At 35.3% G+C, this 12,675-nt stretch overlaps 1 protein-coding gene across 13 annotated transcripts in view; it reads left to right on the top strand.

Moving 5' to 3' along the window:
• LOC127979082 (plectin) overlaps positions 1 to 12,675 on the top strand; it is a 106,558-nt gene that overhangs the window by 64,026 nt on the left and 29,857 nt on the right. For all 13 annotated transcript variants that reach the window (XM_052584201.1, XM_052584200.1, XM_052584211.1 and 10 more), the window contains 13 exons: positions 911 to 988; positions 1,307 to 1,399; positions 3,604 to 3,770; positions 5,687 to 5,802; positions 8,400 to 8,506; positions 8,602 to 8,721; positions 8,937 to 9,032; positions 9,123 to 9,250; positions 10,183 to 10,276; positions 10,379 to 10,533; positions 11,453 to 11,804; positions 12,250 to 12,327; positions 12,472 to 12,633. In XM_052584201.1, coding sequence (XP_052440161.1) covers positions 911 to 988; positions 1,307 to 1,399; positions 3,604 to 3,770; positions 5,687 to 5,802; positions 8,400 to 8,506; positions 8,602 to 8,721; positions 8,937 to 9,032; positions 9,123 to 9,250; positions 10,183 to 10,276; positions 10,379 to 10,533; positions 11,453 to 11,804; positions 12,250 to 12,327; positions 12,472 to 12,633 — 1,746 coding nt within the window. The remainder of the gene's footprint in view (positions 1 to 910; positions 989 to 1,306; positions 1,400 to 3,603; positions 3,771 to 5,686; positions 5,803 to 8,399; positions 8,507 to 8,601; positions 8,722 to 8,936; positions 9,033 to 9,122; positions 9,251 to 10,182; positions 10,277 to 10,378; positions 10,534 to 11,452; positions 11,805 to 12,249; positions 12,328 to 12,471; positions 12,634 to 12,675) is intronic.

Here is a 12,675-nt window from a genome sequence, read left to right as displayed (position 1 = left end):
AATACATTCACTGTCAGGGAACTGTTAACTACAGGCTTTCAGGAATTTGGCGTAATGTATTGTGTTAGTTTAGAATTAAACATTTGTTTTAGTTTTGCATTGATTCATGTCTTCTAGTGTTTGCAGACATGGGATCCATTGAGAACCTAAGTGACATCATGCACTGCAAGCCAATAAGAGCCTGGCTCATGGGACAGCTTAGCTTTTGATTGGCTATTTATTGTGATGACTGATTGTCAGTGTCATTGCATGTTCTTATTGTATGCTGTGCATTTTGTCCATATCCTGGCATAGTGATGTATTTGGTGTATGTTCAGGTAATAGATTAAAGCTAATGAAGCTGGAAGATCTCTGGTCCTTGGGTTTCAACTTGAAAAGGTTATAATATTTAGGGTATAGTTTCTGCATTTTTTTTTTTTTTTTTAATATAATGCATTGTTTCTTCCATGAAATGTGGAAAATATTACAGAGTAAAAGTGAATTTGCTTAGTTAAGGTTTGCTTTAGGTACTTTTTTTGTAGGATGATATTGTAATATTATTTTTTTTCCCAAATTTAAATTTTATATATATATATATATATATATATATATATATATATATATATATATATATATATATAGAATTCTTTTAGTTTTTTTCTAAAACAGAGTGTTTCGAATTTTACTCTACAGCAAAATGTTAAGATGTTCCATTTCAATTTATGGTCTCATTAAATATAATCTTTTCTAAACGGACAAGACAATATTTCTGTATTGTGGCATTCCTACTTTAGTCGTTGTTTTGTATGTTTAGTTAATGCAATTTTTATCATTCAGTACATCTATAATCTCTGCCTTTTCATAACTGTATTTAATTTTTTTGAGATCATTCTCTTTATTAATCTCTCTTTTTATTTGTATATTTTTTCAGCCAAGAGAGAAGGGTCGCATGCGCTTTCACAAACTACAGAATGTACAAATTGCACTGGACTTCCTTAAACATAGACAGGTACAGTGAACCAAACATGTGTTTTTAAATACTTTTATTTTTATGTATTTTTTACCCTTGGTTTTGCTATTCATAATCATATAATACATACATACATACATACATACATATATATATATATATATATATATATATATATATATATATATATATATATATATATATATATATATATATATATATATAAAATGTAAGTAAATGTAATTTTTATATTTCTTCCTGCAGTACCTTTACAGACCCATAGGGGTCTATGGACTCATGGTTGAAACCCTGGCCTTATAAGATTTCACTGGTTAACACAGATCTCATTGTTTGCAGGTGAAACTGGTAAACATCAGAAATGATGACATTGCGGATGGAAATCCAAAACTGACCCTTGGGCTAATATGGACCATCATCCTCCACTTCCAGGTCTGGTGCACCACTGGTTTTGCTCTACTTACTCGGAGCAGACACATTCTAATTAGTTTTTTTTATGTGCGCTCTTTGGTTTTGCTTCACAGATTTTTGTTTCTACATGTTTTAGTCACTCAACTTGCTGTTACTATTGCTTTAACAACACAGACATCTGTGCAGACTTGTGACAAGGTTTAATTCATCATCTGGCAACAGTGATATAGATATCACTTTGCATCATTGTGCCAAATATAAATCTCAGCCCACCCACAAAACACAACACCCTCAGAACAGAACAAGTATTTGTTGTACTTTCACACTTTGCCTCATGCTAGTTTGTGCGTGAACTGAAATGTCAGACAAAACAACTGTTTGCCACCTATTAGAGACAGGTGGTGTTCTACGCCAATGCACTCTATTGTCTTTGGATTTGGAATTTTTTTTTGTCTGATTATGAGGAGACTGGAGTGCATTTGTGTACTTTTTTTCCTGGGAAATAAAAACCGAAGCATGCATCTTTGATGTCACAGTAGGCCTGTGGGGGATTATGGGTTGGGATGGTGTCCATTTTGGTTGGTGACTCACATCTTCCCTAAAGGAAGTGGAAGCTGGCATGGTGGTTTGGTGACTCATGAGACCAATCATGCTGTTTTTTGGCAATGGGAACGCATCTTAATTGTTTTCTTTTCCTGCAATTTTTTAAAAAATTGCTTATCTTGGCACAAAAGGTTTTGCATTAGTCATTTTTCAAAAAACGTGCTGTGCATCAAACAGTTTTTATATTTTCAACAAATATTTTTTATTTTCTGGTTAGGCATACTAAATAAACATAGAATCAAAGAAATAGTTATGAATTCCTGTAGAGTAAAAATTATAATACAAAAAAAATGTATCAGAATTGATCATAGCATTGCAGAATTAGCTTGAATTATGCACTCTGCAGAAGCTGTTGAGTTTGGCACCAGATGTGATTTTGCCAAATTTGTATTTCCTATTAAATCATTTGTAAAAATCTTTGTTCTTACAATAAGTTTCTTAAGAGGTTGGATGTGTTGGGCTTATAGTCACTACTAAATATATTTTTAAAATGAGAGGCACTGAAAGGAATTCTCCATTGAAAACAATTTGAAATGCTCCTCTTGGGTCTCGTAAAGCTATGCTGCGAGGGTGGAGGATGTGCTTCCAGTTACTGTGTACATCCTTAATATAAGGATTCAGAGGTTTAGAACGAGCAGACTTCCCTACAAAACTCTTATAATAGGAGGAAACTTGATTTTAGCCGTTAAGCGTTTATTACCCAAAGGGGAATCCTGGCGATGAGTCACCAGAGGAACAAACACATGCAGAATCACAGACTAAAATTTGAACAAGCCTTTTATTATAAACGAATCTTATGATCACTGCTAACCACAATGTTTGTCCGCAGTATCTTGGCAACAGTGAGGGTATTTTAGGTATACAGTTTTATAATCAAGTTCATTTTGTGAAATGCTATAGCATTTCCCCTGAGCATCATAGAGTAGTGTTTCATTATTGGAAAAGAAACAAATTCACATTTTAAACTATTAAACTGAAATTTAGCAAAAGTGCAAACTTCATACTCTTTGCCTTCAGATACTGTATGTTTGCAAAAGAACGATTTAAAGCATTTTGCACTCCTCAAATCATAATACTAATATTTCCATTGTTTTAAAACAGGAACAACTGCAGTAACTGTAGTATAATACATAATTTGTTTTATATTTATCACATTATACATTTTTATTTTATTATGAAAGTTGTTCTTAAACTTCTTATAGTTTCTGTGTGTTTAGAATTTTTTCAAATACGTAATTTTATTAAAACCACATTCTCGTTGATTTTACTTTTCTTTCTTTTTTACATATTTGACTTTAGTTTAAGATTAGATAATATTTAGCTTCTTTATTCTTCTATATTTCAGCTACGTGATTTGCTTTATTGAAACCGTATTTACATTGATTCTACTTGTTTTTTGTTTTACTATGACAGTTGAAATGATCATTTCTTAATATGTTTAGTCTATTATTTCTTTATAAAATAATACATAATTTGTATTCTTGTCACCTTGTCATGTATATATGGTCTATCTATAGTTTTACTTCAATCAGCCATGGTTAAACTTTCTTAAAATACATTTGAATAAATGCAAGCTCAGATTCTGATTCTACTTTTCTCACCTTCTTCCTCGGCTCCATCAGATCTCTGATATCCAGGTGAACGGTCAGTCAGATGATATGACAGCCAAGGAGAAGCTGCTGTTGTGGTCTCAGCGGATGGTGGAGGGCTACCATGGTCTGCGGTGTGATAACTTCACCACCAGCTGGAGAGATGGCAAGCTCTTCAATGCCATCATCCATAAACACAGGTAAAATCTTCTTTTAAAAAAGGGAAACCGTGACTTAGCTGTCTGAACACATTCTCCAAACCAGTTATTCAATGGTGCTCATGTAAAAGAGTCAGATTCTTGAGGAGAAACTTAAAAAAAATAGTTTATTAAGTAATCTCAGCACCGGAGAAGTGAGGAATAGCTGACATTCCCTTATATTTCCCGGCTGTTTACGAAGTTCATCTCCAGACTTGGTGGCTGTATTTGCCATGTCAGTCACAGACCCCTTCTGCCCATTGTCGAGTCTATAATTTATGTACTAAATCCTGGCTTATATCAAGTGATGTTTGACAGGAAACAAGTTTGGTCATGCCATACTTAAAGGTAAGCTGACCTGTTTGAACCTTCAAGAGCACAGTTTGCTCTCACACATGGGACTCAAGAAACTAGAACCACTGACCCATTATAGACTCTCAACCACAACAAATTCACTTTGCTTTACGTCAGATTTTGCAGGATTAAGTTCAAGTATGCTCAAATTGGCACTTACGAAAAAGGTTTGAAACCGGAATTCAGTAATGAGGGCGTGTTGAATCTGAAAGGATCCCCAGAGGGTGTGTTTTTATCATTCTGCGTGTAGCTGCATAGCTCAGGTTCACCCTACGCTATCAGACGCAGATGACTCTTGAGATTTGAGGAAATAAGAAGCTGTTAGTTTTCCCTCTCGATGAAGAGATTAGTATATGAACTCCATTGCGACAGAAGCAGTAAAGGTTGAAGCTTGATGCGTGATATAAGATGGAGCGTGGTTTCTCTGAGGACTGAGACTGCTAACCGTTGGCTGGAGCTTGCTTCTCGTTGGACAAGAATATAGTTTTGCACCCTGTGTGAAGGCACACGTTTCAAAGAATAGGATTGTGATTGATACAATCCAACAAAATGTTCAGTCTGAAGAGGAAGCTGCGCTCCAGGAAGAATCGCAGCACCTCGTCCAGCCACGGATCCGTCAGTGACCTGGAGGACCGGGTGGTCATGCTGTGTGAAGATATACCCTCAGAGGCTTCTTTCGATTCGGGCCAGGAGTCCATCAGCCCTGGTGCCTGCTCTAGTGGTGGATCCCAGAGCGGAGATCTTGAACATGGCATGGAGCAAAGGCTCTCCACCCTAAGCAGAGATGGGTTTTCTTACAGAAAGGTGTTCGTCTCAGATGCCGATCTTCCCTGGGGCCAGCCGTGCTACCTGCTCACACGGACAGTCAACGAGTCGTATGAATGCTTTGTTTTTTCATTAAAAATATTTGGGGAAAAACCAAGCAAAGGAGTGCTGCCTTCGTCATTTTAGCTTTTGGTATTTCATTGACAATTTAGTCAACTGATTTGGTAAATAGAGGTTGTTATTTGCTATAAAATGTAGTTTTGTTGAACTTGCTCAGGTTTTCATGTAGTTGGCTGCATGTTTGTGCACATAGTATTTTACTGTAATTGTTTTTGGCGCCTGATTGCTGTTGAGTGATTAGTAAGTCACTTAAGACAGACTTTTTTCAAACCCTGTGAAGAGCTATCAATCTTGCCTTCACCTGCCCAGATACTGGTACAGATGTTAACATTGCCTGCAGGTTTGGCAAGCAGTGTGCAGTTAAATAGAAGATCTACAGGTATGTGTTCAAATGAGATCTTGGGGAAATTTTACAGTTCATACCTATGTGATTTTTGTTTGCTAACAGAAAAATTATTCCTTTAAACATAGCAGACGATAAAATACAAAATAATTAACCAAAATGAGCAGCCTCTGTGTTCAAATTAAGTTAATAAACAGGCAGTTTGTGATTTGGTGCATCAGTGCACTGAAATAAAGTGTGTGCAATCTTTATATTTTCTTTTGTTTCATTCGCGGGGATATATCTCTGTCAGTGTCCACCTCTAACTGCGATCTGTGTCTCCTGTCTTTTATTGTAGACCAAATTTGATTGACATGAATAAGGTGTACAGACATACCAACCTGGAGAATCTGGAGCAGGCCTTCAGCGTAGCAGAAAGAGACTTGGGCGTCACACGCCTGCTGGATCCTGAAGGTAAACTGAGGGCGAACATCCCTCTGGATTCACCTTCAAGGAATTTTAATTTTTTTTATTCTTGACTTTCGTTGATCCTAGAGGATTTAATGGATTTGTAAAGTATTTTACATGCGTGTAAAACTAGCTTCTAATAATTATCTAACAGTGATTTTTTTTTATTTTTATGTTGAGTAATGTAAACTACTGTTTAAAATTGAGAGTTTAATAGAATGGAGTGTCTATTTACACTAAGTGCAAATCGCCCACCTTGTTGGCTGTGGCTGTTTACACTAGCTCCGCCCACCAGCGTGTGAATAGGCTAGTCAAGATAACAGACAGTCATCTGTCATCAGTTCCAGTGGTGCAGATGGTGAAATGTGTGTCGTACTCAGAGGTGGGTAGTAACGAGTTACATTTACTTCGTTACATTTACTTGAGTAATTTTTCGGGGTAACGAATACTTTTCGGAGTATATTTAAAGATGGGTACTTTATACTCTTACTTGAGTAAATTTTTTGGGAAAAATCTGTACTTTTACTTCGTTACTGTGGGCGACGCCCCTCTCGTTACTTTATCTTAATGCAATAAATGCTTCAGTTTATTCCAAACGCGCCGTCTTCTTTTCTCTGGACAATGAGCGATGCCCATTCGCGAATGATTCATTCTTTTGAGTCAACTCTGTTCAAAGGCTTGATCAAACCAATTGGCAAACGAGTGAATTGGTTCATGAATCAGTTTGATTGAGTCGTTCAGTTCCATGCTGCACGCGCTGAGTTCTGAAGCGGTTCACTCAGAGTTGTAACGTTTAAGAATATTAGCAGCGTTGAAAACCGGGCTATGGAACTGCACTGAATTGAAAGCTAATCTGCAAAGGCTATTCTTTGCTTGCGATGGAGATCCTTATTAGATGAACGCGTGTGCTGTCTACTGTTTAACAGGTAATAACTTGGGCTACATTCGATTACAGTACACGATACCACTGTGACATTAGTTTGTTGTACGTGTGTGGCTTATAACAGGTTGAATGCACCTTCCAAAAGACAAAGAATAGCCGATTAAGATTTTATTAATTTTAATACAATCACACCAGTGCGAGTATGTTCAGCGAGTCATATCATCAGCTGCTAAATTCAGATCTGTGATCGCTTGCTGGCGCTGAGCCAGAGACAGACGCGTTTTTACAGCGCTGCGCATTAACCAATCACACACGGTTCTGTTGAGCTTTTGAATGCAATGGCCAATCAGAGGTGTTCCGATGAGTCATCGCTGAAATGCCGGTGCTTCCTTCACTCGCTCACTGAATGGAGACCTCTTTCTGGCGAATTCTCTCGTCAGAAACAACAAAGTGCAGATGTGTGTACGAATCTATAATTAAGATATTGATTTCACAGTGTTAACAGTTTCAGTGATTTTAATGGTAGTTTCTGAGAGTGAATGAAATCTAGACTGTCAGTGAAAATTATGTTTAATGTAAATGTTATTTGCTCTCTTTCTGAACAATGAAAGATTAGTAGCAATATTTATATCACATTAACTTTAAATGTTAAATTCACATTTAAAATAAAGTCAGTCGTATTAAAAATATGTTATGGCATGACACCTATATTTGTTACTTAAATAAACAGACAGGGTTTTATAATAAATTACATAAATTGGATTAAAGGCTGATGAAATATATACATTTATACACACACACATACATTACATACATTTTTTGTCTATATATCTATATAAAAAAAGGCTCCGTATATATGACCCAAAGTAACTAGTAACTAACTACTTGAGTAGATTTTTTATCCGATACTCTTTTACTCTTACTCAAGTAACTATTCAAGACTAGTACTTTTACTTTTACTTGAGTAAATATTTCTAGAATTACTTTTACTTTTACTTGAGTAAAGTTTTTGGGTACTCTACCCACCTTTGGTCATTTTGATGTGATCAACCCGGTATCGAATCATCCTTTGGCAATTTTTTTTTTTTTTTAAACAAAGTTAGGGAGGGATTTACTATGCCAATAAGGTGGCATCCATTTAATAATTTAAATTAAAATTTACACTCAATAAGTTATTTTTGCATATTGTTTTATGATGTATTGCAATACTGAGGTGCAGACAATTCCCACTTTTTACAATAAGTAGTATAAATAGCATAAAACCCTGCTATTTTTAACATAGTTTAAATAGAATCTTTAGCTATTTGCAGTTAGTGTAGCATATCACAAAAAAATGCTTCTATTTACAAATAGCCTCTGCCTAAATAAAATTCTTACTAAAAGGTTTTTGTAAATAACTTAATATTTTTATTTAGTAAGGATGCATTAAACTGATAAAATGTTAAAAGTTTATTCATTTATATACAAAATATTTCTATTTAGAATAAATGCTGTTATTATGAACCTTTTTTATCATTAAGGAATTCTGAAAAAAATATATGATTCCCACAATAAGTTGCAATTTAGAATTATTAAAATAGAAAACAGTTATACTGAGTTGTAATTATATTTTACAATATTATCGCTTAACTATTTTTAATCAAATAATTGCAGCTGTGGTTAAGCAAACGTTTGTACTATAGTGTACAGACTGATGGTAGTTTGTTTTCCCTTTCTGCAGATGTGGACGTGCCACACCCAGACGAAAAGTCCATCATCACATATGTCTCCTCTTTGTATGATGTCATGCCAAGAGTTCCTGATGTTCGTGATGGAGTCAAGGCCAATGTGAGTGCTTTGAAAGTATAAGAAGTTATACAGGTATCATGGGCCATTAAGACTTGTATTTAGTGAAATTCATTTTTTTTAATTGACGTGCACAGGAATTGGAGTTGCGCTGGCAGGAATATTACGAGCTGGTGACCATGTTACTCCAGTGGATCAGACATCACATCATCGTGTTTGAGGAACGCAAGTTCCCCTCCAGCTATGAGGAAATTGAGGTTAGTCTCATGTTCCATGGGTTTAATGATCATGCATGTGGATATTTACATGTGTAATTATTATTTGGTACAGTGATTAAAGTGTTATGAAATGTACAAAATAGCTTTGTTATTATTTTAAGTCCACAAATACATATGTTTGAAGAACTATAGAAAAAGAAAAAAGAAAGAAAAAGATTGTGATATGACCATTTCTGCTCCTCATTTTGTTGTAGGTTCTCTGGCGTCAGTTTTTGAAGTTCAAGGAGTCTGAACTACCAGCCAAAGAGACTGACAAAAATCGCTCCAAGCTCATTTACAAGTCTTTAGAGGTAAATGTAATTTCCCACACTTAGAAATGGCCTTTTAAACAAGCATGTAGTACAGTTTGTACTAAGATTTGACTTCATGTTTGTCACCAGGGTGCTGTGCAGGAGGGTCAGATCAAGGTTCCCCCCAGCTACCACCCCATCGATGTGGAGAAGGAGTGGGGACGCCTGCATGTGGCCATTCTGGAACGAGAGAAACTGTTGCGCTCCGAGTTTGAAAGGTGAAAGAATATGTTACATTTCCTACACAATCTTTGTTTGTTTGTATAATGGTTCATTTGAATAATCTGAACTATTTACAGGGACATTTGGCAATAATAATGATTGTACCATGGGTCAAAAAGCATCGAACTAATGAAGTAGATGCTGTAGTGCTCAGATTTGACCAATGTTTTGAACAAATCCTCATTTAAGTTACGTTTCAAGGAAAATAAAGATCTGCAGAGTGAATTGATGATTACCAGATCTTGATAGCTCTTGAAGCTCAAGTGGTAGAACATTGCTTTAGCAAACACAAGGCTGGGGTTTGAATCCCAGGAAACACAAGTTAGGAGAAAATCGTTAGCCTGAATGCAATGTAAGTCACTTTGGATAAAAGCATTTGCTAAATGCATAAATTTAATTTAATCATTTGACTTACATTCCCCTTCAGTTTTCTGTTCCAAATGCCTTACTTTAAAGATTCCAATTGTTAAAATGGCTTTTCATATTGTTATTAAATAGCACAAGCAAACAGGGCGTCGCTTTCAAAAAGATTTGTCACAAGACAGACTCACTGCTGCTCTGCAGAATGTTTATGAGTTTGATAAGTTACAGAAGCACTTCTTACCATCAATAGCTGATTCTGTGCGCCTCCGCTCTGGGAAAAGCTTCTCTGTACTGGGATTCAGCATTATTTATAAGGATTATTATTCATGGCTTTTTTGAATGACAGCCATGGACTGGAATACCTGCTCCGTGAGAGGAGGGTGTGAGTGATTCGACTGACTTTTTTTTGAATGTATTAAATGTTGAATGCCTGTGAAGTCTGAATATTGTCTAGTTTAGTTTAGCCTATGTCCAGCCATTACATTCTTAATATTCCATGGCTGTTTTGCTTGTAGTGAATTATGCTCAGTGTGTGAGAGTATTTGTGTGTCTTTATATGTAACAGACTGGAGCGTCTGCAGAGAATAGTCAGTAAGGTGCAAATGGAGTCAGGTTTATGCGAGGAACAGCTCAACCAGGTGGAAACACTGTTACAAACGGTGAGATTTATTTATTTTATTCCTTTGTTTAAAATCCCAGTAGCTTTCAAAAAGAAAAGCCTGTAGCAAATAGGACTATAATAATATTTGCTGTTATTGCAGGACATTCGTCTGCTGAGTGCGGGAAAGCCTATCCAGCATGCATCTGAGATAGAAGGTGATCTGAACAAGGCTGAAGACATGATCCGATATCTTTTCAATGATGTGCAATTACTTAAAGATGGGCGCCATCTACAGGCAGAACAGATGTACAGGCGGTCAGTATAATATTTTACTTCATACTGTTAAGAAATTCAGTGAGAACTAAAACTAATCTGTAATATGAATGCTTTACTCTTTGTTTATTTAATCATTTATTTGCAACTTTTTTAAATCATGAAAATTTTAATTGTTGTTGTCACCTGATTTTTTTTTTCTTTTCTTTTTTATTTAATTATTTCAGTTAAACTATTCCAAATTTATTCATTTTTTTGCCTTGATTTAAATGGCACTATTTTTTGGAAAGCTGATTCATAATAATATCTAAGCAAGAAAACATGTATTAAATAGCAATTAAAATGCTTAAATAACAAAAATAGTATCTGTATATCTAATAATATCTCAAATAAATATTATAATCAATATCTAAGACAGCTGCTTTGAAGACAGTATGTATTAAATGGCAATTTAAACAATTAATATTAATTAGTGCTGTCAAATAATTAATTGCGATTAATCAAATCCAAAATAAAAGTTTTTATTTACATAATATATGTGTGTGCACTGTGTATATTTATGTATATATAAATACACACATACAATATACATATTTGAAAATATTTACATATGTATATATATATATATATATATATATATATATATATATATATATATATATATATATATGTATATGTATATGTGTGTGTATATTCTTATATTTTATATTATATATATATATATATATATATATATACATTTATCTAATATGTAAACAGCATTTTTTCTTAAATATATACATATACATAATAAATGTACACAATATACACACAGATATTATGTAAACAATATTTTTATTTTGAATGCGATTAATCGCTTGACAGCACTAATAATATCCATATCTAAAAAATATCTATACTAAATGATATCTCACAGAATCTTCATAACAGCATCAGTAATTGCACCTCTTTGTTCTCTCAGGGTGTACCGTCTCCACGAGCGTCTGGTTAACCTGCGCAGTGAGTTTAATCTGCGTCTGAAGTCAGGTGTGACGGTGTCCCAGGTGCCCATGACCCAGGTGCCCATGACGCAGATCTCCCACATGCAAACATTACAGCAGTCTCCCCAGCGCATAAGACCTGAGCTTGATGAAGTCACTCTCAAGTACATTCAGGACCTCCTGTCTTGGGTGGAGGAGAACCAGAGACGCATTGATGGGGCAGAGTGGGGCGAAGATCTGCCCTCTGTGGAGTCTCAGCTCGGTAGCCATCGTGGCCTACATCAGTCCATCGAGGAATTCAAATACAAGATTGATCGCGCGCGGGCTGATGAGGTAATTTAATGCATTGTTTTAATAGATTTATCAGTGTCCAGTTAGTCTAAAAATGAGACATTTTACACTTAGTAGTAAACTGTATGTTCCCTGAACTTTTTATAACTTTTGGTTACTGTGTCTTTAAGATTTGCATAATTCACCTCTCTTCTGATTGGTTAACTTAATTGCATGTGAACTGAGTAAGAGTAGCACTGAGTGATGGTATTTATATATTTCAAATATATTATATGTTGCATATTAAATGTTTTTTGCATATCAAATGTACTTTGTACATTAAATAAAGCAACAATACTGTTCTCAGTAAACCATGCATGCTTTTTAAACAGTATTAATAATTCAAAGATTATGTTATATATAAGTTGAGAATGTCTGAGACTGTAGTGACTTGACTTTCATATAAAAATACAGCATCCCATAACAACATCATTTACTTTCCTCTCAGAATCAGTTGACTCAAGTCAGTAAGGGAGCCTATCGAGAATACTTGGGCAAACTGGACCTTCAGTATGCTAAACTGCTGGTACGCTCTTAAATTTAGATACACTTTGCACTTTTGTTGAAGTTTAATTATGGATTAGTAGCAAACTCATACAATAAAAAAGGCTTATGAAAAAGAATTAGCCAGTTTGTTTGTTGGTGAAGTTCTGTTGATTTCCCATCTCAGAATGCTTCCAAGTCAAGGCTGCGCAGTTTAGATCAGCTGCATGCTTTCGTTTTGGCCGCCACAAAAGAGCTGATGTGGCTGAACGAGAAAGAAGACGAGGAAGTGAACTACGACTGGAGCGACCGAAACTCCAACATGACTGCCAAGAAAGATAACTATTCTGTAAGACCACCAACACATCTCAACGTGATTCGACCTGCACTA

Source organism: Carassius gibelio, chromosome B19 (assembly GCF_023724105.1).
Source record: "Carassius gibelio isolate Cgi1373 ecotype wild population from Czech Republic chromosome B19, carGib1.2-hapl.c, whole genome shotgun sequence".
NCBI classification, from domain to species: Eukaryota; Metazoa; Chordata; class Actinopteri; order Cypriniformes; family Cyprinidae; genus Carassius; species Carassius gibelio.
This window is presented reverse-complemented; position numbering and strand designations above follow the sequence as displayed.